The sequence below is a fragment of the Canis lupus genome, chromosome 17 (genome assembly GCF_011100685.1).
Source record: "Canis lupus familiaris isolate Mischka breed German Shepherd chromosome 17, alternate assembly UU_Cfam_GSD_1.0, whole genome shotgun sequence".
Taxonomy (NCBI): Eukaryota; Metazoa; Chordata; class Mammalia; order Carnivora; family Canidae; genus Canis; species Canis lupus.
Window position 1 is genome coordinate 29743578 of NC_049238.1, and position 26047 is coordinate 29769624.

At 37.7% G+C, this 26047-nt stretch overlaps 2 protein-coding genes across 2 annotated transcripts in view; one reads left to right on the forward strand and one right to left on the reverse strand.

Moving 5' to 3' along the window:
• The first annotated feature begins 234 nt into the window (after positions 1–234).
• NDUFAF7 (NADH:ubiquinone oxidoreductase complex assembly factor 7) lies at positions 235–22845 on the forward strand. Its single transcript, XM_038561277.1, has 9 exons — positions 235–360; positions 7811–7891; positions 8725–8835; positions 12450–12663; positions 13485–13543; positions 14279–14389; positions 18876–19019; positions 20050–20223; positions 20737–22845. The coding sequence occupies exons 2-9, from the start codon at positions 7832–7834 to the stop codon at positions 20947–20949; spliced, it is 1086 nt and encodes a 361-aa protein (XP_038417205.1). The 5' UTR covers positions 235–360; positions 7811–7831; the 3' UTR covers positions 20950–22845.
• The window catches only part of PRKD3 (protein kinase D3), an 88464-nt gene continuing 84969 nt past the window's right edge, over positions 22553–26047 (reverse strand). The window contains exon 19 of the mRNA XM_038561275.1: positions 22553–25409. Within this exon, the coding sequence (XP_038417203.1) occupies positions 25236–25409 (174 nt within the window). The 3' untranslated portion in view covers positions 22553–25235. The remainder of the gene's footprint in view (positions 25410–26047) is intronic.

The window sequence follows — 26047 nt, forward strand, 5'->3', positions numbered from 1 at the left end:
AGCAACACAGCCGCCTCGAAGGCACTCAGGCTGCTTGCACTTGCAAATACTAAGATTTTTTTGTTCATCGTCCCATTTAACTGTTTTTAATTGTAGTCATTCCTTGTCTTTGGAGCGGGCAATGCTTCAGCTCTGGGAGAGAGCCGGCAGAAAACCAAGTGACGCCGATGCTGCGGCATCTTGTGTATAAAATCAAGGCAACTGGCCCCATCACTGTGGCTGAGTACATGAAGGAGGTCTTGACCAACCCCGCCAAGGTACGGGTCGGGGAGCCGGAGGACCAGGCCCGCCCGGGGGTCCTCCGCGCCGGCAGTGCGGTGCCTTCCCCGGAGGACCCAGAGGTGGATCAGTTTCTGTCAGGTGATTAGGGATCGATCAGGTCGGTGGAGAACAAATCCAGAGGTGTTTAGGAGGCAGGGCAGCCGATTGAATCTAGGAGATGAGGACCAGGGTGTCTTACCTACCTGGACTGATGGTAGATGTTGGGGTCATTTCTCAGGGGAAAGGGAATGCAGAAAGCAGAAATTTGTTCATCATCAGTATATAGATGGTGTTTAAACCCAAGGAATCAGGGAGAGTATATTTAGAGAGGAGAAGGTTACCCAGGATTAAGCCTTCAAGAACTCTTCAATTTAGAGGCTTTTTTTTTTCTTTTAAAATCAGCCTTAATTTCTATTTTATTTATTTATTTATTTATTTATTTATTTATTTATTTATTTTAGTTTAACCTTTAAAAAAATTGAAATATAGTGATACAGTGTTACATTGGTTTCAGTTGTGCAACATAGTGGTTTTGACAACTATACCTTAGGCTATATTTACCACAAATGTAGCTACCGTTTGAGAGTAGGGTTTCTTAACCTAGGGAATCCTTAACTAGAGAGCAGGGGGCTGTAAACTTTGATGGGAAGAAAAATTACACCTTTATTTGCATTAACTTCTTTTTTTTCCCTCCGCCATTTTTATTAAAGAAGGATTGACATACATCACTGTTTAAGGCTTAGGGCATGATGGTTTGATTTGCATATGTTGTGAGATGATTACCACAGTGGGTTCAGTTAACATCCATCTTTTCATATAGGTACAATAGAAAGAAAAAGGGAAAACATTTTCTTGTGATGAGAGCTCTTATGATTTACTTTAACTTTTTTTTTTTTTTAAGTGTTATTTATTTATTCACGAGAGACACAGAGAGAAGGAAGAGACATAGGCAGGCTCCTTGAAGGGAGCCGGATGCGGCACTCCATCCCAGAACTCTGGAATCACGCCCCGGGTCAAAGGCAGATGCTCAACCGCTGAGCCACCCAGGCAGCCCACTTTCTTAACTTTTTATGTATATCATACAGCTGTGTTAGCTGTAGTCATCCTGTTGTACATCACATCTATACTAGTTATTATATAACTGGAAGTTTGTACCTTTTGCCCAGCTTCCTCCAATTCTCCCTCTACCCTCCACGTCTGGTAAATAAAAGTCTGATCTCTTTTTCTATGAGGTGTTTTTTTTTTTTTTTTTAAGATTTCACACATAAGTGAATCCTAGAGTATTTGTGTTTCTCTTATTTCACATAGCATAAGGCCTTAAAGGTTCATCCATGTTGTCACAAATGGTAGATTTCTTTTTTTTTTTTTTTTTTAGATTTCCTTTTCTTATGCTTGAATAATATTCCATGATTTTTTCCCTCATTTTAAAAAAAATTACTGAAGTGTAGTTGACATAGTTTCAGGTGTACAACATAGTGATTTGACAATTATGTACATTACTCAGGGCTCACCACAGTTAAGTTGTAGTCACCGTCTCACACCATACAATATTATTACGATATTACTGACTGATTCCTTTTTTTTTGACTGTGATTCCTATGCTGTACTTTTCATCTCTGTGACTTATTTATTTTGTAACTGGAAGTTTGTTCTTCTTAAAATCCCATTACTTGTTTTGCCTACCTGCCCCCCTATCCCTCTCCCCTTTAGCAAAAAGTTGTTCTCTGTATTTAAAAGTCTGGTTTTTTGTTTGTTTTGTTTTTTCACATTACACATGTAAGTGAATCATATGGTATTTTAGTCCATCTGACTTATTTCACTTAGCATAATAGCCTTTAGGTTTATCCATGTTGTCATAAATGGTAAGATTTTAGGAGTAATACTCCATTGTGTGTGTGTGTGTGTGTGTGTGTGTGTGTGTATGTATGTGTGTGTATACCACATCTTTATCCACCTGTGTATTGCTGGACACTTAAGTTGATTCTATATCTTGGCTCTTGTAAGTAATGCTGAAGTAAACATAGGGTTGCATGTATCTTTATGAATTGGCGTTTTTATTTTCTTTGGGTAAATATCCAGTGGTGGAATTACCAGACCATAGGGTAGTTCTATTTAAATTTTTGAGAAACTTACATACTGTTTTTCATAGTTGTTGTACCATTTATATAACCATGAACAATAAATAAAGGTGTCCTTCTCTCCACATCCTTGTCAGTACGTGTTATTTATATTAATCATTTTGACTGGTGTGAGGTGATACTGTTGTTTTGATTTGCATTTCCCTGGTGATTAGTGATGTTGAGCATCTTTTCATGTGTCTGTTGGGCATCTGAATATCTTTGGAAAAATATCTATTTAGTTCCTCTGCCTTTTTTATTTATTTTTTTAAGAAGGCATGGGTACAGTGTGTACAGTATGAGAGCAGTGGAGGAGAGTGGGGCAGAGAGGAGAATCTTATAAGCAGGCTCCATGTCCAGTGTGGAGCTCGACATGGGGCTCAGTCTCATGACCCTGAGATCATTAAAATCAAGAGTTGGATGCTTAACTGACTGAGCCACCCAGGCTCCCCAATATAGTATTCTTTTTTGTTTTTAAAGATTTTTAGGGGGATCCCTGGGTGGCGCAGCGGTTTAGCGCCTGCCTTTGGCCCAGGGAGCGATCCTGGAGACCCGGGATCGAGTCCCACGTCGGGCTCCCAGAGCATGGAGCCTGCTTCTCCCTCTGCCTGTGTCTCTGCCTCTCTCTCTCTCTCTCTGTGACTATCATAAAAAAATAAATAAAGATTTTTTAAAATTTTTATTTATTCATGAGACACAGAGAGAGAGGCAGAGGGAGAAGCAGGCTTCATGCAGGGAGCCTGACGTGGGACTCGATCCTGGGTCTCTGGGGTCACGTCCTGGACTGAAGGCAGCACTAAACCGCCGAGCCACCCGGGCTGCCCCCAATATGTCTTTTGAAGCCATTGTTTCCTTGTTGAATTTCCATTTGGATCATCTATTCATTGGTGTAAGAGTGGGGCGTTAAAATATCTTACTGTTATTATATTACTGTTTTTCCTTCTGTCTGTTAATATTTGCTTTATATTCCCAGGAGCTTTAGATGCTCCTGTGTTGGGTGCATATATTCTTACAATTGTCATATCCTTTTATTGAATTGATCCCTTTTTCATTATGTAGTGGCCTTTGATTTTTGCTGCAGTCTTTGTTTTAAAGTCTGTTTTGTTTGATAAAAGGATTGCTACTCTTTCTTTTTTTTTTTTTTTGCCTGTTCCCATTTGCATGGAATATCTTCTTGATTTCCTCACTTTAGGTCTGAAGTGAATCTTTTGTATGTAGCATATACAAAAGTCTTGTTTTTTTTAATCCATTCACCCTACATTTTTTGATTGGAACACTCCACTTACAGTAATTACTGATACATATATATACTTATTGCCATTTTGTTCATCATCTGTTTGTTTTTGTAGTTATTCTCTGTTCCTTTCTTCTTTTGCTCTCTCCTTGTGCTTTGATGACATTCCTTAGCATTATGCTCAAACTCTTACCTATTACAGGTTTTGATTTGTGGTTACCATTGTGTTCATATATAACATCCTATGTGTATAGCAGCTTATATTAAGTTAATGGTGGCTTAAGTTTTAGCACATTCTAAAAGCACTGAATTTTTACTCCCTCCTCCACATTTTATGTATATGATGTCATATTTACATCTTTATTTTGTGTACCCTTTGACTGATTTTTTTGAACATATAATTGATTTTGCTCCTTTTGTGTTTTAACCTCCGTCCTATCTTTGTAAGTAATGAATCTGTTATTTTCCCTATATGTTTGGTTTTGCTGTGAAGTATTTTCCTTTCATAGTTTCCTGAATTCCTTCAACTTGTTTTGTATTCTGAATAATAATCTTGCTTGGGTAGAATATTCTTGGTTGAGTTTTTTTTCTTTCAGTGCTTTTAATATCAATGCTTTATCACCACTCCTTTCTGGCCTGCAACGTTTCTGCTGAAAAATCAGCTTATAACCGTATGGGACTTCCCTTGTATGTAACTGTTTTCTCTTGTTCCTTTTTTTTTTTTTTTTTTTTTAAGATTTTATTTATTTATTCATGATAGTCACAGAGAGAGAGAGAGAGGCAGAGACACAGGCAGAGAGAGAAGCAGGCTCCATGCAGGGAGCCCGATGTGGGATTCGATCCCGGGTCTCCAGGATCGCGCCCTGGGCCAAAGGCAGACGCCAAACCGCTGCGCCACCCAGGGATCCCTCTTGTTCCTTTTAAAATTGTCTCTTTATCATTACTTTTTGCCATTTTAATTATTTTGCGTCTTGTGAACCTTCCTGGGTTTGTCTTTTTTTTTTTTTTTTTTTAAGATTTTATATATTCATGAGAGACACAGAGAGAGAGAGAGAGAGAGAGAGAGGGAGAGACATAGGCACAGGGAGAAGCAGGCTCCATGCAGGGAGCCCAACGTGGGACTCGATTCTGGGTCTCCAGGATCACACCCTGGGCTGAGGGTGGCACTAAACCACTGAGCCACCCAGGCTGCCCATTGGTTTGTCTTGTTAGAGGTTCTCTGTGCTTCCTGGATCTGGATGTCTACTTTGTTCCCCAGATTAGGGAAGTTTTCAACTATTACTTTTTTGTTGTTGTTGTTAAGATTTTATTTTTTATTCATGAGAGACATAGAAAGAGAGGCAGAGACACAGGCAGAGGGAGAAGCAGGCTCCATGCAGGGAGCCCAATGTGGGACTTGATCCCAGGGCTCCAGGACCACACCCTGGGCCAAAGGCAGGCACTAAACCGCTGAGCCAGCCAGGGATCCCCCTCTTACTTTTTTAAATCATTTTTTTGCCTCCCCTTCTCTCTTAGCCTTCTGGGATCCCTAATAATGTGAATGCACTTATGCTTGAAGATGTTGCAAAGGTCCTTTAATTTACTCTCCTTTTTTAAATTCTTCTTTTGTTTTTACTGTTCAGCTTCTTTGGTTCCAATTACCCTTTCAGATTGCTAATCTGTCTGCATCTTCTAATCTGTTGATTCCCTTTAGTGTATTTTTCATTTTAGTTATTATATTCTTCAGCTCTGACTAGTTCTTTTGAATATTTTCTGGCTCTTTGTGAAATTCTCTTTGCATTCATTCACTCTTTTCTCAAGTCTGAGGAGTAGCTTTATGACCATTACTTTGAACTCTTTATCAGGCATATTGCTTATTTCAGTTTCATTTAGTGCTTTTTTCTGTGATTTTGTCTTTATCTTTCATTTGGGACATAGTCCTCTGTCCCCTCATTTTAATTTCTGTTTGTATCTATTAGGTAAATCAGCTACATCTTCTGGTCTTGAAAGTAATGGCCTTGTGTAGAAGAGGTTCTACACCAACAATTGTTATCTCTTGTGTTTTTATCGTGGCCTTTCTAATAGGCATAAGGTGATATCTCATGGGTTTTTTTTTTTTCCTTTTTAAAGTCTTTTTTCTTATTTATTTATGATACAGAGAGAGAGAGAGAGAGAGGCAGAGATACAGGCAGAGGGAGAGGGAGAAGCAGGCTCCATGTACCGGGAGCCCGACGTGGGATTCGATCCCGGGTCTCTAGGATCTCGCCCTGGGCCAAAGGCAGGCGCTAAACCGCTGCACCACCCAGGGATCCCGATATCTTATGGTTTTAACATGCATTTCCCTCATTAGCTTCTAACTGAAATCTAGCATTTCTCTTATTATGAACATAGGAAATAACCAGTGGCATCACTAATATCAGTGATTGAGCACAATCAGTGGAAATCATTGACATTGTCATATCCCAACAGTGATCGTAGATATCTCAAAATACCATTCATTGTACTCTTCTGTACTTCAAAACTTTGTTACTTATTAGACCTTAGGCTTGGCTTTGTTTATTAATACCCTTATAAAGATGCATATTGTTACTATATCATAAATTTATTTTTTAAATATTGGATGAGTATTTCTTTATTTTTTGGTTTACTTACCTTTTTGCAATCCTGTGTGTTTTAAATTCTTCATTTAAAAACATTATATGAAGGGATCCATAGTCTTCATCAGGCTACCAGAGTGGTTCATAATGTGCCATAAAAACACCTCTGAAATGCTCACTTATGAAGGGAAAGAGAAAAATAACAGAGGGGATGCTGTATGAAGTGAAAACAATTTTTTAAAAATGAGAATGATTCAAGTATATTTCTGCTGCTGAGAGAGCAGAAATCTCTAAATCTCATTTAGTCTGAGATTGGAGGAGTGGGGTTGTGGGGGGAGGTTAGGGGAGGTAGTGTTTGGGCAGATTCCATAAAAAGTTTATTTGAAAGTTTTTTGAAAGTTGTCAGAGAAGGAGGGGATAACAAGATCCTGGCCCATGAAAGCCATGAGGAGAGGTGATGATCCAGAGCACAGGTGGCAGGATTGGGTTTGGATAAGAGCGGAAGATAAAGCGATTTCATCTTGAGTTCTGAGGAATGCATGGGAACAGATGGAGGCCAGATGGGGTCAGGAAGTAAATCCTATTTTATACCATTCTTTACTTCCTATATGTGCAGGAGCCCATGTTACCTAAGAGTAAGGTGGTGGAAGAAGGGACTTGAAGAGCGTAGGGAATTTTTTTTAACAAAGAACTACTGAATATATCTTGACCTTTAGACGTATGCTAAGACTTGGTATGCTAAAACTTGGGTAAATAAAGGGACACCTGGGTGGCTCAGCGGTTGGATGCCTGCCTTCAGCTAGGGTTGTGATCCAATAAATCTTTAAAAAAAAAGGGGGGGGGGGTAAATATGATAGTCCTCTGTCCCAAATAACTATGCCTCTAGGTGAGGAATACAGACATATAAATAAATAAACATGTAAAGGGAGGCACTGCATTTAGTCAGAGATTGGAGGGCTGGGGTGGTGGGGGGAGGTTAGGGGAGGTGGTGTTTGGGCAGATTCAGTTTTATTGAGGATGAGATTGCCAGGGAGAAATGAGAGGGGGAAAAGGAGACCATTTGTTATGGCATGGATGTATGGACAAGCAGAGCTAATTAAAAAACAAAAAAGAAACAACTCAGAACTTTTTATGGAGATATAAACATTCATATAGAAAAATGCATAAATCACAGGTACATAGCTTGATGAATTCTCACAAAGTGAGAGCTCCCACATAATAAGCAACCAGGTCAAGCAACAACATCACCAGTAGGCAGGGCTAAGTTGAAACAGTGAGAATTTGGGAGAAGAGGCTGAAGGGGAGGGGCAAGCAGGGTCTTATTCTAATGGTTTGTGGGAGCAGGGATGGGAAGTGTGTGGGGAGGGTGTTAGATGTGAAGGTGGACATGGTGTAGCTTTTGCCTTTATGGTCAAGTAATTGTCATGTTTTCACCCATTCTGCAACATGACTGACACTTTGTAAAGTTTAAGTTAAGTTACTGTGTTTATCTTATTTATTTAGAGGAGAGAACTTTCTTACCAAATGTTTATGTCATTGTATACATCATAGAAGATTTTGGAGGGGTTTAAAAAGTGTATTTGAAAGTTAATTTGTTTTCTCTACTTTCTCTTTTTACTCAGGGATATTATGTGCATCGTGACATGCTTGGAGAAAAAGGAGATTTTATCACTTCACCGGAAATAAGTCAGATCTTTGGGGAGGTAATATCCAATGTAAACTGTAAAAGAAAAAAAAAAAATTAAAAAAAAACCTGTAAAAGAAATGAATATCAACAAGCATTCAAAGCAGATCAAGTTGTATTCTTCCATAATAATATAGCATTTTATAGCTTTGTTTTTGTGATTCATCAAATTTTCTTTTCTTTGGATTTTTTTTTAGTTTTCATTTTTAATCACCTATATGCTGAAGGAATAGAGAACAATAGGAGAGAGAGAGAGAGAAAGATAAGTGACAAGAGAGAGATAAGTGAAGAGAGAAAAGATGCAAGACACTAAGGAGTTAGTGGAGAGAAGCACATTCGAAAGCCCCTACCCACGATTGCACCATAGTTACAGCAAAAGTCCCCCTGTAAAGAAATTTTGAATTCTTCTCAGGAATTCTAGTTCATTGATTTCTACATTTCCAACCCCCTTGATATATTTAGATATAGGAAATAGTGTACAAAAGAAAGTAGAATTATTGAAATCATATGAATATGAAAAATACGGCATAATCTTATTTCATGTGTTTATTTGCTTTCAAAGACTGGTACCTTCCTGTAATTATGAGACCTGTGTTATGAGACCTCTTCCAGGGCAGACTGCCTTTTACCTGTTTTCTCCTGTTACTAAGCTTTCCAAGTGGTATCTTTTGTAATGTAGTCTCTGTGGAGCTTCTAGATGGGCATACATATATGTACATATTAACTAATATACATGTGGTTGTTTGCAAACATTTTGCTTCCTGGCATAAAGTATGCATTTATGTGGAGTTTCAGATTGCAGGATACTTTTATACTTTATGATACTTCAGTGTAGTTTTTTCCTTGTCACAGCTGCTAGGTATATGGTTCATTAGCGAATGGATGGCCACTGGAAAAAATGCAGCTTTCCAACTGGTGGAACTGGGCCCAGGCAAGGGTACCCTCGCGGGAGATATTTTGAGGGTAGGTAATAAAAGAAATTCTTTAGAGCCTTGTGTACTTACCTGAATCTTTGTTCTTTTGACTTGTTTGCAAACTTGTTTCCTGGCTTTCAGTCTTGCCTTCTTCACCTCCTGTTTCTCAGCCAAGTTCCAACATCAGAATGACATAATAAATCGTAACTTACTGTCGTCTGTAATTCAAAAAATGAGGGTGGAGACGAATGTGAAAGGTGAAAGTTTAAAACCTTTAGAAGACATTATGGGAGAATATGTTTGTCTTCTGGGTAAAGAGTTTTGAATTATATGAAAATTATAATTTATATAAAATTATAATTATATAAAAAGCAGAAGCCATAAAGGAAAAGATGAATAGAAGGATAATTGCAACTGCATTAAAGAATTTTTTGTTCTTGGGGATCCCTGGGTGGCGCAGCGGTTTAGCGCCTGCCTTTGGCCCAGGGCGTGATCCTGGAGACCCGGGATCAAATCCCACGTCGGGCTCCCGGCACGGAGCCTGCTTCTCCCTCTGCCTGTGTCTCTGCCTCTCTCTCTCTCTGTGACTATCATAAATTAAAAAAAAAAAAAAAAAAAAAAAAAGAATTTTTTGTTCTTTAAGGAAATTGGGAGCTTCTCTTCTTCAAAGACACTGTAAAGAGAGGGATAAGACAAGCCACAAAGTGGGAGGAGTTATTTGCAACAGATATAACTAATTAAAGAACTGGTAGTTAGAATACATAAAGAATTCCTTTCCATTAAGATTGTGACAGAAAAATCAGGCTAAAGGTGTGAACAGGACATCATGGAAAAGGAAATCCATGTGGCCAGGAAAAACAAAAAGATGCTCAGACCAATTGGGAGTCAGGGAAATGAAAGTTAAAATTACAGTGGGATACCATTGTACCCACAAAAACGAGAAGGTGTGGCAGCACCAAGGGTTGGTGAGGATGGGGAGATGTGGAGCAGTAAGGACTCTCATATACTGTTTGTATGAGTGTAATTTGGTACAAGCACTTTGAGAAGTGCTTATTGGGCATCATCTGCAAACCTCAAAATTCTTAGTGGTTTTACTACTAGGTGTATGCCCTATGGGAGCTAGTGCATATATGTACCAGGATACAAGGACAAGAAGACAGCTGCTTTGTTTAGAATGGCAAAAAAAATTAAAAAAAGAAAAAAAAGAAAACAAAAGGGGCAGCCCCGGTGACGCAGCGGTTTAACGTGGCCTTCGGCCCCAGGGTGTGATCCTGAGGACTCGGGATTGAGTCCCATGTCGGGCTCCCTGTATGGAGCCTGCTTCTCCCTCTGCCTGTGTCTCTGCCTCTGTCTCTCTGTGCCTCCCATGAATAAATAAATAAAATCTTAAAAAAAAAAAATTAAATGGCAAAAAAACTGGAAACCACCCAAACGACTATCAGTGGGAAAATAGATCAATAAATTGTAGTAGAGTTGGGACACCTGGGTGGCTCAGTTGGTTAAATGTCTGCCTTGGACTCAGGTCATGATCTCAGGGTCCTAGGATTGAGGCCTGAGTCAGGCTCTCTGCTCAGTGAGGAATGAGTGCTTCTCCCTCTCCACCCTCACACCATGTTTGTACACAATGCTCTCTCTCAAAGAAACAAATGAAGTCCTAAAAATAAGTGTATTACAGTCATACAGTGAATGCCAAGGATTGTGCAAATGGATGAAATCACAGCAGAATGCACAATATTCAGATGGAACTCAATGTCTTGTTGAATGAAAATAGCAATTTGTACAAGAATTCGTATCATATGATTGAATTATATGATTGAATTATATAAAATCCCCAAATAGTCAACATTAAACAATACGTGTTTGGTGATACAAACGTGTTCAGTAACAGTTATAAAGAAAAAGCAGGGAATGCTAAGCTTCAGATAGAGAACCTTGATGACCTCTAACGCTAAGGGAGGACATGGGGGCTTCAAAGGAAGGGTCAGGTCACTTTCTTTTGTCACAGATAGTCAATATTTTTCCATGTATTATTCTTTCTACCATTCTACCTAATATTTTATAAACATTGAAAAGGAGGAATATTGTACAGGATAAGTGTTTGTATTTGTTAAGCTTTCATAGTTACACCGTTCTGGAATCTGTTAGTCTTTTTTTAGTTTAACTCGTGTGTATCTGGCAATTCAGTGTAAAAAAAACAAGACACATATTCAGTATACATTTAAATGTTTTGATGCTGTATGATTTTTGCTTGAAATTAGGAGTCAAAGGCTTTTAAAAAATTTATAACATCAGGCAAATAATCCTCATTATATCCTATTTGGGGAGTAAAGAAACCAACCACTGGTTTAGGTTTCCAGGGCTCTATTTTATAGCTCTTTGAATTGGCAAAGTCATATGAATATAAAATATCTAATACAGTTCTCAAATGATACTGTCTTGTTTCAGTACTTTAAAAATCAAGCCCACAGCTCTTAAAATGTATAAAGGATACTTTCCCAGATCAAGTCCTAACAACCTTAAATAGCCAAAGAATTTAAAGGAATGTTAAGAAAATAGACAAAAACATATTTATAGACTTGTTTTCATTTCTTGAACATAATTCATGAAGGATTTTTCTTTTGGGAAGTTTTTTCCTATTTGTAATTTCATTTCAAAATGAAACTTGGAAAAATCATCTTGTCCTTATTCTCAGCTCTTACCTACACATTTAGATCTCAAAAGTAGGAATCAAATCACCAATGAAAACTAAATTCAGATGAAAAATGACATACTTTATGCTTTGGCATTGAATTTTTAGCATTAAAATATTGATAAAGTATTAACATTTTTTCTTCATGTTTACAACAGTTATAAAAATGCATGTAGCTAAGAAAAAATTAAAAATGTGCCATTTTAGTGCCATTCAAATTTTATCTCTTGAAGATACAGTTTAAACATCTCAAAGATGAGATTATTTCATAGCAGCTTTCTAAAATTTATATATACAATTTATTTTCTTGTTATCTTTTTAGATTCCCTAATCTGATTATTTATTAGATGCTAAATCTTTAATTTTCATTTTTTAATCAGTCTAATTTTTATTGTTAGCAAATAAAATTGTGTATTATTTATTTCTTATGTAGACAGTATTTTTGTTTTTGTTTTTTAAAGATTTATTTATTTATTCATGAGAGACACAGAGAGAGAGGGGCAGAGACACAGAAAGAGGGAGAAGCAGGCCCCATGCAGGGAACCCGACGTGGGACTCGATCCCGAGTTTCCAGGACCATGCCCCGGGCTGAAGGCGGCGCCAAACCACTGAGCTACCCAGGCTGCCCGTGTAGGCACTGTTTAATAACAGATAGGTTATGATTACTTTTTTTTAAGATTTTATTTATTTATTAATGAGAGACACAGAGAGAGGCAGAGACACAGGCAGAGGGAGAAGCAGGCTCCATGCAGGGAGCTTGACATGGGACTTGATCCTGGGACTCCAGGATCATGCTCTGGGCCAAAGGCAAGCACCAAACTGCTGAGCCACCCAGGCACCCTAGGTTATGATTCTCATAGACTGCTGGAAAGTGGCTTGTGTGACAGGAGTGAATTATTGAAGTAAATGGTTAGAAAACCCAAAATCTACTTAACACATTATATTTCGCACTTTTTCCTTCTTTTTGTCTTTAGGTGTTCAGCCAGCTTGGATCTGTGCTGAAAAACTGTGACATTTCAATACATATGGTAGAGGTGAGCGAAAAATTGAGTGAGATTCAGGCATTAACCCTGACTGAAGAGAAGATCCCGCTGGAGCGAAATGCTGGATCCTCTGTATATATGAAAGGTGTTACGAAATCTGGGATTCCCATTTCATGGTACCGAGATCTGCATGATGTTCCAAAAGGTAATTATTTTACTCTGTGTAATGAAATAGTTTTGATCACATCCCATCACAGCAATAATAGATGACCGTAGCCATGCAGGGCACTCTAATAGATTGAGTTAGTGCTCCCAGATCCCTCACTTATTGGGAATAGTGAATTCTTTTCTCTAAAAGAGCATTGTGTTTAAAAATAACACGACTAACAATAAGGAGCAATGAATTTCATGAGGTTTTGCAAAATAAAAAAGTGTAGATTGCTGTTTTTTTAGTTTTTCCTGGATCCCTAAGGTAGTACTAGTGCTGAAGCAGCCCAAGGTGGTGGGGCCTGATGGAAGCAGCTTTAGGTGGGTTTAGTTTAACTTTCATCTTTTGAATGCTCTTGCTCATCTTTAGGGAGGAGGGAAAATCCCTGCCCCGGGCCAGAGTCCTATGTTGGTGAATCCCTGCTCACACCTAAAGTGGCTATCTGATCTTGGGCAGGCCACCTCAGCCAGTCCTGGGCTCAGCTGTTTCAGATGATTTTAGAACGTTCAAAGCCTCTTTTAGCTAACAAATTTGAGTTCTCATTTCTTTCATGCCTAGTGATGAATAAAAATTTACATTGATAATTGAGATATTTTGGCTGTCTGATCCTGATATGTAGAAAATGAGGACAGCAGTAGTTGTTCTTTTGTATGCTCTACAGAGTAAGGTGAAGAAGTAAATGAGGTGGGGGGATTCTCCGGTAGTGATGGTTGTGGAAGCACCACAAGTTCCTAGGCATTTCTTTTTGTTAATGTTCAAAAAAATGAAGTATTACCTTAAAAATGCTGAAACAGGTTTTTTCTTCTGTTTTTAAATAGGGTACAGCTTTTATCTTGCACATGAATTTTTTGACGTTCTTCCTGTCCATAAGTTTCAGGTATACATGAGATAAAGTCCTGTTTATATCGAGTAACAAAGGGCCTTATGTTGTAAGCAAACACTTATGGTAATTGATTATTTTTGAAGTTAACTTTATTTGGAATTCTGAAAAATATAAATCATTGAAAATAGTCCAAAAAAAAAGAAAAGAAAATAGTCCAAAAGTGGACTATTAAGTGGAACCTTCATTTTCTTAGGTTAACTAGGAAGAATGCTTTTTTCTCCAGGGGTAAAGACATACGCCAATATAAGACAGTAAATGGCTATAGTACAAGCAAGGGTTACATTTTAGCAAAGTGTTAATATCCAGAGATTAAAATGTTTCTTCATTAAAGTTGAAGTGAGCGGAGTTAAGATTGGTGGTGATGTATGTGCACTGGTAATCTCTAGGGCCAAGAGCATGTATTGATTTGTTAGCAGAAGCTTCTGATTCATCCTTCGGAGCCTGTTTTCCATTGAAGGGGGCACTTGCCATGCTGGTCATTTTATCTTCTGTGGCTCCGCCTCTTATCTAACCAACACCAGTAGTCGATGTCTGCCAGTCACCTCTTAATGTTCAAAGGAAATGAAGTATTGCCTTTAAATAATTTTAAGTGGTAAAGGACTCTGTAAATAAATGTTAGACATCTGTTTTATATGTAGTAGTAGGAGAAAATAATAGTTGTTTTTAGTAGAGCCAATTCTAAGAAAAAAACTGGTAAAAATTGTTTTTTATGCATTATTTTGTGTTTAGAAAACACCACAAGGATGGCGAGAAGTATTCATTGATATTGATCCACAAGTTTCTGATAAGCTGCGGTTTGTTTTGGCGCCTTGTGTCACGCCAGCAGAAGTCTTCATACAAGTAGGAAGATGTTTCTTCTTAGTTTATTGCCAACCAAATCTTGATAGTCTAATCTTCTGAGTTCCTGTTATAGCGTTCCTTGACAGGGACAAGGGAAGGGTTGCCGTAACATGTGAGGTGCTTCTTTTTTTTTTAAGATTTTATTTATTTATTCATGAGAGACACAGAGAGAGAGGCAGAGACAGAGGCAGAGGGAGAAGCAGACTCCCCGTGGGGAGCCTGGTGCAGGACTCGATCCCAGGACCCAGGGAACGTGACTGAGCCAAAGGCAGATGCTCCACCACTGAGCCACCCAGTTGCCTTGTTGCTTTTTATTAATAGTGGAAAGTGCAGAGAATCTCGAGTCAGGAGCCTGGTTGGGATCATTTCTGGGCGGCATGATGTGAATGTAATGTGAGAAGGAAGCTAGTAAGCATTCACTCAGGCAAGTCCTTTACCTTCTCCCTTTCCCTCAGTTTCCTATGACATGGTTTTAGTATTGTCTGCCTGACCAGAAGAGCTTAAGGTCTGTGAAAACAACTATTTATTCAGCAGTTTGTATATATTACTCCGGATTTTCTCATTTAATTCTCAAAGCAACTTTTTTATTAGTTTGATTAAATAAGTTTGATTCTAGACTGCCAGAATGGTACATTTACTGCTGCTTACTATTGACCTCAGGAATAATCATAAAAGCCTTTCTATCTTGGGGTCATTGTGTAAGGATTCAAAAAATCCTATACTTGTCAGGAATGTTTGGGCTTTAGATTGCCTGTTTTATTTATTTTTTAATTTTTAGGAGTTTATAACTACAGCATCAAGTTTAACGTAAATACTGTTATAGACCATAAATATCCATGTAGCAAAATATGTACCTCTAGATAAACAAAAATCATCTTTGCACCTAAATAACCTAGCAGCTTTAAGTAATAATGAAGAAAAAACGGAAGCTGAACTAATTTTTCATCTAAAGTGAGTATTGCATGTATTAAGGTTGCCTGGATGGCTCAGTTGGTTAAGCATCTGTCTTTGGCTCAGGATATGATCCCAGAGTCTTGGGATGGAGTTGAGCTCCCTGCAGAAAGTCTGTTTCTCCTTCTACTTCGGCCCCTCCTTTTGCTTGTGTTCTCTCCTCTCTCAAATGAAATCTTAAAAAATAATAAAGTGTCTATTACCTATATTAAAACATTCTTACTTTAAGAGTTCAAGTAGTTATGAAAGCCTTGTCTCATAACCTAAAAATATAACTTTAATATAGTTTTTGAACTAAACAAAAATATTTTAGTTGTAAATAGGTAAAATAAGATTATTCTTGCTGAAATTCAATCATGGCATTATTTTTCTAAATATATATATTTGGGGACTTTGTTGATAGACTGGCCTTTTAACAAAAAAGTGAAATACATGAAACCTTTCTCAGAATCTACATTTTACTCTAAGAGCATGTGAGTGTGTGTGTGTGTATATACACACACACACACACACATATGAGCATGTGCATATATATGTGTGTGTAGTTTCATTCTGGATGAGCAATCCATCCTCTTTTTAAAAAGTATATCTCAACTATGTAAAACATGCTTCATTTCTCTTAAAAGATCACTTCTTGTAAGATATACACTGACTATAATGATAAAGGGCATTTTACAGATTTCAGAAACTTCTTTAGGTGGCTCAGTTGCTTAAGCGTCCAACTCTTGATTTTGGCTCAGGTCATGATCTCAGGGTTGTGAGATTGAGCCCTGTGTCTGGCTCTGTGCTGGGCATGGAGCTTCCTTGATATTCTCTCTCCTCTGCCTCCATGCCTCCCACCCCACATTCTCTCTCTCTCTCAAAAAGAAAAACATTCATTTTCTTGTAAGTTATTTTTATTTTTAAATTTTTTTTTACTAAGCTTTAATTACAGCAGTAAAAGTCTAATTCACTTTTTTCCCGTTACTTCTCATTATACAAAATCCCCATGCTCCTTATGTTTTAACATTCTACCTGCAAGAATCTTACTGGAACCAAATAACAACTCTGTAAGACCTACAGGAACATAATTCAATGAAGGGTCATCTGAACAGAATGGATTGCCTGTTTTTAAAAAGATCTACTTTCTGGACCATAACTAAGAACTTCTTCCTCAGAAGTTACTTGCTTCAGAAGTATAGGAGCTTTTAAACACAAGCCTATCAATTAAGTTTTTTTGTTTTCGTGTTGTTTTTTGCAGAGCATAAATAAGTTAAAATAACAGCCTGAGTGCTTATGAACAATTCTATTTTTTCATATTCTGGCTACCCAGTTTTACCTGAGTGAGAAGCAAATTCATAGCTACCAGGAGCTGACCCCCTGGCCCTGGGAGATGTGATTGTTTTCAGTGTGACTTTAGTAGTAGTCACTTATGACACGGGAAGTGATGATTTTTCCCTCTCATTTTTTTTTTAAGATTTTATTTATTTATTCATGAGAGACAGAGAGACACACACACAGAGGCAGAGGGAGAAGCAGGCTCCATGCAGGGAGCCCAACATGGCACTCGATCCCAGGTTGGATCACACCCTGGGCTGAAGGCGGCGCTAGACCGCTGAGTCACCGAGGCTGCCCTTTCCCCCTCTCTCTCTCTCTCTCTCTTTTTTTTTTTTTAATTTTTAAAATCCCTCTCATTTTAATGGGGCAAATGGTAACAGAATCTGCCATCTTCAAGAGTGGTCTGAGATAGTAAGAATGTCAGCACAGTATGCTGAGGTGTGTCAGCTTATGCCCAAACTGGCTAACCTCATAGGTTTTACAGTTCAACGACAATAATTTATTTAATAGAATTGGGGACTAAGTAGTTTATTGCTTGATTTAATCCTCAAAATAAGCCTATTATATACATAATGAGGAAATACTCTGAAAGTTTGTTTCTAGTAAGCAGTAGGAAGAGCAGAGACTCAAGAGCTAAGTGTGTTACTCCATACCTATTAGTTCTGTGCCATTTTAGACAAGATCAGGGCAGGTTAGTACTTCTATTTTTTTTTTAAGGTTTTATTTATTCATGAGAGACACACAGAGAGAGGCAAATATATAGGCAGAGGGAGAAGCAGGCTTCCCATGGGGAGCCTGATGTAGGACTCAATCCCAGGACCTCAGGATCACCACCCGAGCCAAAGGCAGACACTCAACCACTGAGGCACCCACGTGTCCCTATTGTTTTTCTTTTTTTTTTTTTAAGATTTATTTTAGAGAGCATGAGTGGGGCAAAGGGAGTAGAGGGAGAGGGAGAGAGGGAATCCTCAAGCAGACTCTCTGCTGAGTGAGGAGCCTGACGCAGGGCTCGATCCCAGGACCCCAAGATCGTGACCTAATTTGGAACCAAGAGTTGGCCAGCTAACTGAGTGAGCCACCCAGGTGCCCCAGTACTTCATTTTTAATGGGGTGTTAGGAAGGAGCAAAAGTTACTGTATGTTCTTATAATGAAAAGAGTTTTTTACTATTTTCTCAGAAATTAGTGAAATTTCATATATACTAGTCAAGTTGACAAGTCATAATATTGTCACTTCACTTTTTAGATTAATAGGCACATATTGAGGACACTTTCAGTAAATAGTTGAACATCTTGGGAAATTAGGGCCTCAGGTACATTGACAAGTTTATAAGCTGAAGTTTCTAAATAGAGGGTGTATCACTGGAATACTTTTTGCCCCAGCAGAAGGCATCATAATATACTTGCTTACTAGGGTCTATTTTATTATACTGGGTTTATTTATTTATTTATTTATTTACTTATTTTTAAAGACTTTATTTATTCACGAGAGACAGATATGGAGAGAGAGCCAGAGAATAGGCAGAGCAAGAAGCAGGCTCCCCGCTGGGAGCCCCATGCAAGACTCGATCCCAGAACTCCAGGATCATGCCCTGAGCTGAAGGCAGAGGCCCAACCACTGAGCCACCAAGGCGTCCCTATTATATTGGGTTTATATCATTTGTTCTTTCAGCACAAATTGTTGAGTGTCCATTCTAGGCAGACAAAACTCCTTCCCCGTGCATTCAACCCAGGGAAATATATGATTATGAGAGTAATATCACTATAAACAAAATGATAATGAATTGGCCATCTAGGAGTTTGGGAGAACATATGCCTTTTTATAAAAGGGATTAGAGGTTTCCCTGGGTGGCTCAGTTGGTTAGGTGTCTGCCTTCTACTCAAGTCATGATCTTGGGGTCCTGGAATTGAGTCCTGCATCAGGCTCTCCGTTCAGGGGTTGCCTGCCTCTCCCTCTCCCACTTTCTCAGTCTCTCAAATAAAATTGTTAAAAAAAAATAAAAAGGATTAGAATTAAAATATAAACTTAGTGGACAGCAACACAGCACTGGGGAGTTGTGTATAATAAAAAGGATGTCCTGTGAAAGGTTGAGTGTAGACAACATAATGGATAGGGAAGGAATTTATTTTTAGTGTAACTAAGAAATCCTCATTGTAGGAAAATCCTAAGGAAACCATTCTTTTCAGTGATGGATTTTGATTCAACTCTTCTCTTACTAGCGTGATGAAATAAGAGACCACGTGGAAGTGTGTCCTGAGGCCGGCGTTATTATTCAGGAGCTTTCTCAGCGCATTGCATTAACTGGAGGTGCTGCTCTGATTGCCGACTATGGTCATGATGGAACGAAGACCGATACCTTCAGAGTATGTATGATTCAGGAGCATGACTGACCATAAGTTAATTGGTATGATCTAGGTTGTTAGGTTTGCAGCTCATTGAAGATTTTTACCTTTGGTTTTTATGGTGTGTAGCCTTGTAATATTACATTATTTGTTATGAATTTTAATTCATATTATTTTAATTGCCCAAACTGTAGGATCTCATCGTGCAGACTGGCTTTGGAACAGGGCGTGAATCATGTACATTCTTCCTTAAGCTGCATAACCTAGCTCTACATAGATCCTACTTAGCATCCAAATAATGCAAATGGGAAGATTTTCAAGTTCTTAAGAATTTCTCTCCCTCCATTAAAAAAAAATGTAAATACTACTTTGCAGGTTTGATATAGTTACTATAATCAGACTTTTCCTATCATATTTTCAATCTTTTTTCCTTTCTGGATATATTTTTATTTTTCCTAAGCATCCTTTTCAATTCTGTTCTGTATACCTGAATTGAGATACATTTAACTAGATACTGTTAGTCATTTTCTAGATCTGTGGTTCTCAATTTTGAATTTTACTGTACCAAAAACAAAAAACAAAACTCTGGAGTGTGTGTTTTGTTTTGTTTTGTTTTTTTAAAATGCTGATTCCTTAGCCTTACCTCCAGGATTCTGATTTACTAGGCCTAGGCAAAGAGCAGTAAGATGTTCTCAGGAGATTCTGATGCATGTGGTTGATGGATATGCTTTGTCAAATGCCATCTAGAGTCTGGTGATCAGCACTCAGTTCTGATGGGACCTCTGATGGGATCTCTACTTCATCACCACAGGCAGTAATGAAACGTGAAAGGTAGCATCTCAAGGCACTCAGTGCTGTACTTCCCATTGGATTTTCCACATAGCATCTCATTTGAGGAAGAGGTGCTACCATATTAAGAGTTTGTAAACCACATAGGCTATGTTTTTCTTTTTCAGTTATGTAAAATGTGCCAAATGATAGCATGTCTTTAATCTTGATAATGATAACCATAAAGGGATAAAAACTCATCATTTAAAAAATTATGTTCAAGGGGTTTTGTGGCCACAAGCTTCATGATGTCCTGACTGCCCCAGGAACAGCAGATCTCACAGCTGATGTGGATTTCAGTTACCTGCGCAGAATGGCAGAGGGACAAGTAGCTTCTCTGGGGCCAATAAAACAACAGACGTTTTTAAAAAATATGGGCATTGATGTCCGACTGAAGGTAATGATTTATTTTGTGATCATTAAATATTCTAATTTTGTAGTATTTCAAAAAAAAACCATGTAAAATAGTAAGTTCACCTGGCCTCAGTGCTCTTCTCGTTCAGCGCATTTTGGGTAGTCTTTCCAGAAGTGTAGGGTGTAGTGCAACCAGACTGCTCTGGGGGTGGGGCTGCTTCGGACTCACCCCACACTCCACATGAGGCCGACTTCGAATAGTGTTCAGATTGATTAAGAAAACTGGACTGTGCTTATGGGTATGAATTTCAGAAGTGTCCTGAAAACAGCTTAACCCTTCAGTGTAGATCAAACCACCTAGGAATGTTAAACATACAAATCCACAGGTTTGCTTCTTAGCAGTCTGTGTTTTAATAAGCACCCCATGATTCTGAGGCAGGTGATCAGAAATTCCAGCTGAAGCACTCTTTATTGAGCAGCCAATGGCCATTAGTAATGCTGCATGTAACTAGGAATCCTCCTGGTTATTTTTACTAAGAAATTTTTTTCTTTTCAGGTTCTTTTAGACAAATCAGATGAGCCAGCCAGGCAACAGTTACTTCAGGGGTATGATATGTTAATGAATCCTAAGAAGATGGGAGAAAGATTTAACTTTTTTGCCTTGCTACCCCATCAGAGACTTCATGGTAGAAGCCATCCGATGAATACATGTCAGTCAAAACCCTCTGTGTCACCTGTAGCTGGGTTTGGTGAACTTGCCTGGCGGTGACCTGTGTGGACATTTTACTCCTATGTCTGACTAAGATAAAGGGAACACGTCTCATATATTACAGGTAAAATAAATATTTTATGTCTTTATAGCCAATAAAAATAACTCCTCATACAGTACAACTAAATATTGATCTTTTAAGGTTGTTTCCTGCTTCTGGCACAGTTGTGTGCTTTCAGCTTCATGAAACAAGTTACTGTGAAACTGAGTGTCCTTTAAGTAGTAAGTCTAGTTGCTGTATTTTTATTTTTAAAAGTAAACATGAACACTGATTAGTTTAGCAAAAACTAGAACCTAACTGGCCTTTCACAGGGAATGGATTAAATAGAACTATCCATTTATTATTTAAAAAAAAAAATGAGGTAGAGCAGTATGTTCTGAACCAACTCTAAGACTGTGAAAGTAAAAAAAGCACAGTGGAGAATGTTTTATAGTTATGATTCCATTTTTGTTGGGGGAAAAGCTACATTTAAAGAAATGCTTGTAAGTAATTTCATAGAAATTAATATATTAGTGTAGACTGGTTGTTTTCTGTGATAGTTACTTATATATAAAAAGTAAGGAAAGGATGCCCATTAATCACTACTAAATATCCCAATGTGGAAGTGGGTTGGAGGAGTAGAGATTTGTTCCTTGTGGTAATTTTTTTACCCTCTGCTTCTGTGAATCTTATAATGAAAAACAATTAGATTAAAAAAATTTAGGGGTGCCTGGGTGGCTCAGTCTGAGGAGTGTCTGACTCTTGATTTTAGCTCAGGTCACGATTTTGGGAGTTGTGGGATCTCCAGCTCCATGTCAGGCTCTGTGTTTAGTGCAGCATCTACTCCGGATTCTCCCTCTCCCCTTGCTTATACCTCTGTTCTTTCAAAAATAAAATCTTAAAAGAATAACTAGTAAACCTAACATGTACCTGAAATATGAGTTAATGTAGACTACATAGGAGGAATAATTTTTTGATTTGAGCTAATTCTCCGTCATTTTCAGGTAACTGTCCAGTTTTTTGTTCTGTTCTCATGTTCACAGAATTTTATATTAATACCAGTATAGACTTTCTGAAGAATTGTTATATTGGCAACACAAGCTTAAAATGAAATTAAAGGAAAAGAATATCAGCCATATGTTTTGAACTTATAGCGTAACTCTATTGGAAGTTTACTGGCAGAGTGGTCAACTCTTGGCTTTCTATTGCTTGTTTGCTTTAACTCAGAACAGGACCAGCATTCTGTATCTCACTCTAAAGTAGGAAGATAGAGGGCTTATTTTTCATATGCTGCCTCGCCTTGGGCCATTTATAGTCACCCTTATTTTTTTTCCATGTTTTCTTTTTTCAAAGAGTTGGAGAATTTCTGGACGGTGAAAGTCCCCAACATTGGCACCTCTCAATTATTTTAAGGTTTTATAATTAATGGGAGGAATCAGGCAATTCCTTGTGTATCTTAAAACCTAGAAAGTTCACTTTGAATGGCATCTGGCTTATGTAAGTCTTGTAGCAGGTACAATAATTGAATATTTGATGGTAGCTCCTGAAAAATTTGTAGTCATAATTATTCCAAACTTTCATGCCAAGAAATAAGACCTCCAGATAATTATCTCAAATTTCATATAAAATCGAAATAATGAATTGTTTTTTATTTTAGGTAGTCAAAAAAAAAGTGTTTTAAATATAGCATTAATTCAATTTACAAACACTATTTTCAAAATAGTTCTTTTATCAAGGCCTGGGAAAATAACAAACCAAATAAAATTTTCTTTGGATACCTCTACTAGAGATAGGCTCAGGTTTTCACATGGAAAAGTATGGTGATATGGAAATACATTTTATTATCAAGCTTCTTTGAGGATATTTACAAAAATTGGGATGTAACAAAAAAATAAAAAATGTACTAAACAGTGTCATTATAGACTACTTTGTACATTATCAAATGTTTCTAACAATTATTTCTTATACAAAAACAACTTCAAGACAAAAATGGCTATGCAGGTTATACAGTATCTGGAGTAAATGACTCAACTCCAAAATATCTGACAGTGCCTTTACAAATTTTGTTTAGAAAATTTCTTAGGCATTCAACAACACAAACAAAAAAAGAGTGCAATTAGTTTCATGGCTTGTAAAGTTTGATTATATAAGTAGAGCAAACATCATTCCAGTTAATTTTCACCTTATGCAGTAAAACCACAAAAGATGCCTAGGGATTCAAAATTACTCCATTTTAGCACATTGATATTAACATATTTACTTGGGACAAATTTGGGGAAGTCCTCCTTTATCACAGAGAAAATACATTTCTAAAAGGTTTTGCAAAATTTGGTTACATGTTTTAAACTCCTATAGGGGAATGAAATACTGAGAGACCTTGTAGACTGTTTCCTGTAGAGGTTTATGGATAGGCAATGCAGCACAGTGATTCGCAGGGGTCAGAGGGGCTGGGGCCACACCGCCGGGGTTCACATTCACATGCTGTGACCCTCAGTAGCTGGTTACTAATCTTCCTGTGCCTCAGTTTCCTATCTGTGAGATGAAGTCCATAATGCACTCACTTTGTGGCTTTTGTGAGGGTAGGTAAAAATTTGTGAAGAGCTCAGAACACAGGAGACTGCAGGTTGGCTACTCCTAAGCACTTGGCAGTAGCTTAGGGCTCCCCCAAAGGCCCTCTCTGGCTTAGATTGTACACAGGGACATTCTTTTCCTTTGCTACCTCAGATCCAGTGGGGCAATGACAGTTAACACTTTAGTTTTTAGTTTATTGACTGAGTATCTTCATACATAGCCCATCTTCACAACAACACTGTGAGGACAGTGTAGGCCAGAATTATGATGTTCATTTTATAGACTGATGATCTTGAGGCTCAGACAGATTGAAGCTAAGACTTAATACTGGATTTTCTGACTCCAAATCTTTAGCTCTTTTTGGGGAGAATAAGAAAAGTTTACAGTGATTACTGTGGAATGAAGACACAAAAAGCCACTAGTTTTTTTTTTTTTTTTTTTTTTTTTAATAAGTGGGTGGTCCCAGATCTTAAACTTTTTTTGGAGGAGAAAACAGTAACTTTTTCATAGCTTTAAAAAAAGTCTAACCTCTTAAACAACATTTTATCTGAGTAGAAAAACTTTTAGCTGGCTGCTGGTACTAACATGTTAAAAAAAAACAAACTGTAAAAGTAGGGCTACAGTATCAGCAGAGCAAATGAAAGAATAAAATGGGTGTTTGATGCTTCACCCCATCCACTCCCCCAACCTGCTTAAAATGATTTAAAAACATTCTAGATACCGGAAAGCTTTCCAGTAAGCTAAGGGAAGAAAAAAAAGGATACACTCTTAGCTGTTCTTCTCTGTAGCATTAACTGATCTGCACTGGCCTTTTAGTAATTTTCTTCCTCAAAGTATTCAACTCCATAAAGATAAATTGTGTAATTAAGGTTTGGATATATAGCCATTGAATGTTGGAAACCAGTTGTGGCATTACAGTGGTGTCAGTGGGAACAGGAGTACACAGCAAGTGGAGGAGCTGAGTGAGGAAGAGAGAGACCAGCAGGCCTTCCTCCCGGTCCCGTGACACCAATTGTTCAAAACTATCTTAGAGGCTGTTACAACAAACTCACAAAAGGTGACAACTTAATTTTTATGTTGTAGAGAACCTATTAAGAATTTAGCATCAAAGGTTAGGGATCATGGTTTTGGAATTTTGACTGACCTTAAAAAAAAAACAAAACAAAAAAAGGTAAAACAGCCTAGCATCTAGGAAACATTTCTAGGTGCCTAGGAAAAACCCCGTGTGCCTCTGGTTAAACAAATGTTTAGAGCCCTCAAAGCATATCACATGCTGGGGGCTCCTCCTCAGTTATATATTAAATGCAAACCTGGTTAGTAATCAACCTTAAAACTTACATGATTTGATCAAGATATGCAATGGCTGGACTCTAAGCTTTCCTTTTTCTCCTTTTTAAAAAATAATGTAAGAATAGGAAAGGGAAGATAAATTAAATGCCACTATAGTACTAAAGTGAAGGATTAGGAAAAAATACAAAAAAACCAGTCATTGTTTATGCCATAAAAATTATGAAAAGCTTCATCTTGGTTCCATTGTATTTATTACTCAGTTTCCCCTCTTGCACCTACTCACGATGAACTACAGGACAGGTATCACCAATTCCTTATTAGATTTCCCCATGTCTTTGCACCCTTGCAGAATGACAACCTACAAAGAACAACAGTCGTGTAGCAAAGTAGGAGTATCAGTCCATAAAATGAAATCCTTCCTTACTGTAGTCAGGCTCACTGATAATTAAGGATCTTCCTCCATGTCATCTGGATTGGGAGCCATAATGAAGTGCTTTGGGTACACAAGATTGTGGGTGTATGCATGTACTTCCCAGCGGGCATCATCACTTTCATGTGTAATGTAACGTTCGCCGATGCGAGTTTCAAATTCTCTAAGGTCAAGCCAAGTCTGATAGTCCTAGAAGAAAAATGAAGTGATTACACACTATAAAGGAAACAAAATAATGTGAACTTTTTTTTTCTTAGCATCCTAGTCACAAAATTGACAACGCCAAGTACTTGCTATACAGTAAGTTCCATTTGTAGTATTTTAAATTAGCAATGTTAAATGCTTTTTCAAATTTAGACTCTCTAATAAAGTAACTAGTTTCTACGATTAAAAAAAAAATTGCCTGAGGCTTCTGAAATGGTTAATAATAATCATTAAAACATTCTGTTCTATACTCTGACCTTACACCCACACCTTAGTTCTCAAAAGAGGGGATAGTACTTAGAATCTATCACCAGGATAATTTGATAATCATGGAGACTAATTATGATTGCATTTGTTGTGAAGTTAATTCTAACCCCTACTCCCTTTAAAATAGTTTTGAAGCTTCTCTTTACTCTGAAGTTTGGGGGTATTGTTTGGCAAATCTAGCTTTTGGGGGACTAAGCCAAACGTTTTAAATGGCCTTTCTGATCTCATCAGTGCAAATATTAATCTTTTAGTGGATGTTTTAAAAGTAAAATATATTTGACAAAATAATATGCTTATCTTACAAAAAGGCGAAATGAAACATACGGTCCTATAAGAAAGCTAAAGCACTGCTTCAG

Bases quoted from the DNA above. Each gene is read 5' to 3' on its own strand.
- NDUFAF7 (XM_038561277.1), top strand. From the start codon at position 7,832: ATGCTTGGAGAAAAAGGAGATTTTATCACTTCACCGGAAATAAGTCAG. The intron at 7,892-8,724 runs GTAATATCCAAT...TCCTTGTCACAG, and splicing joins TAAGTCAGATCTTTGGGGAG to CTGCTAGGTATATGGTTCAT. The intron at 12,664-13,484 runs GTAATTATTTTA...GTTTTTAAATAG, and splicing joins TCTGCATGATGTTCCAAAAG to GGTACAGCTTTTATCTTGCA.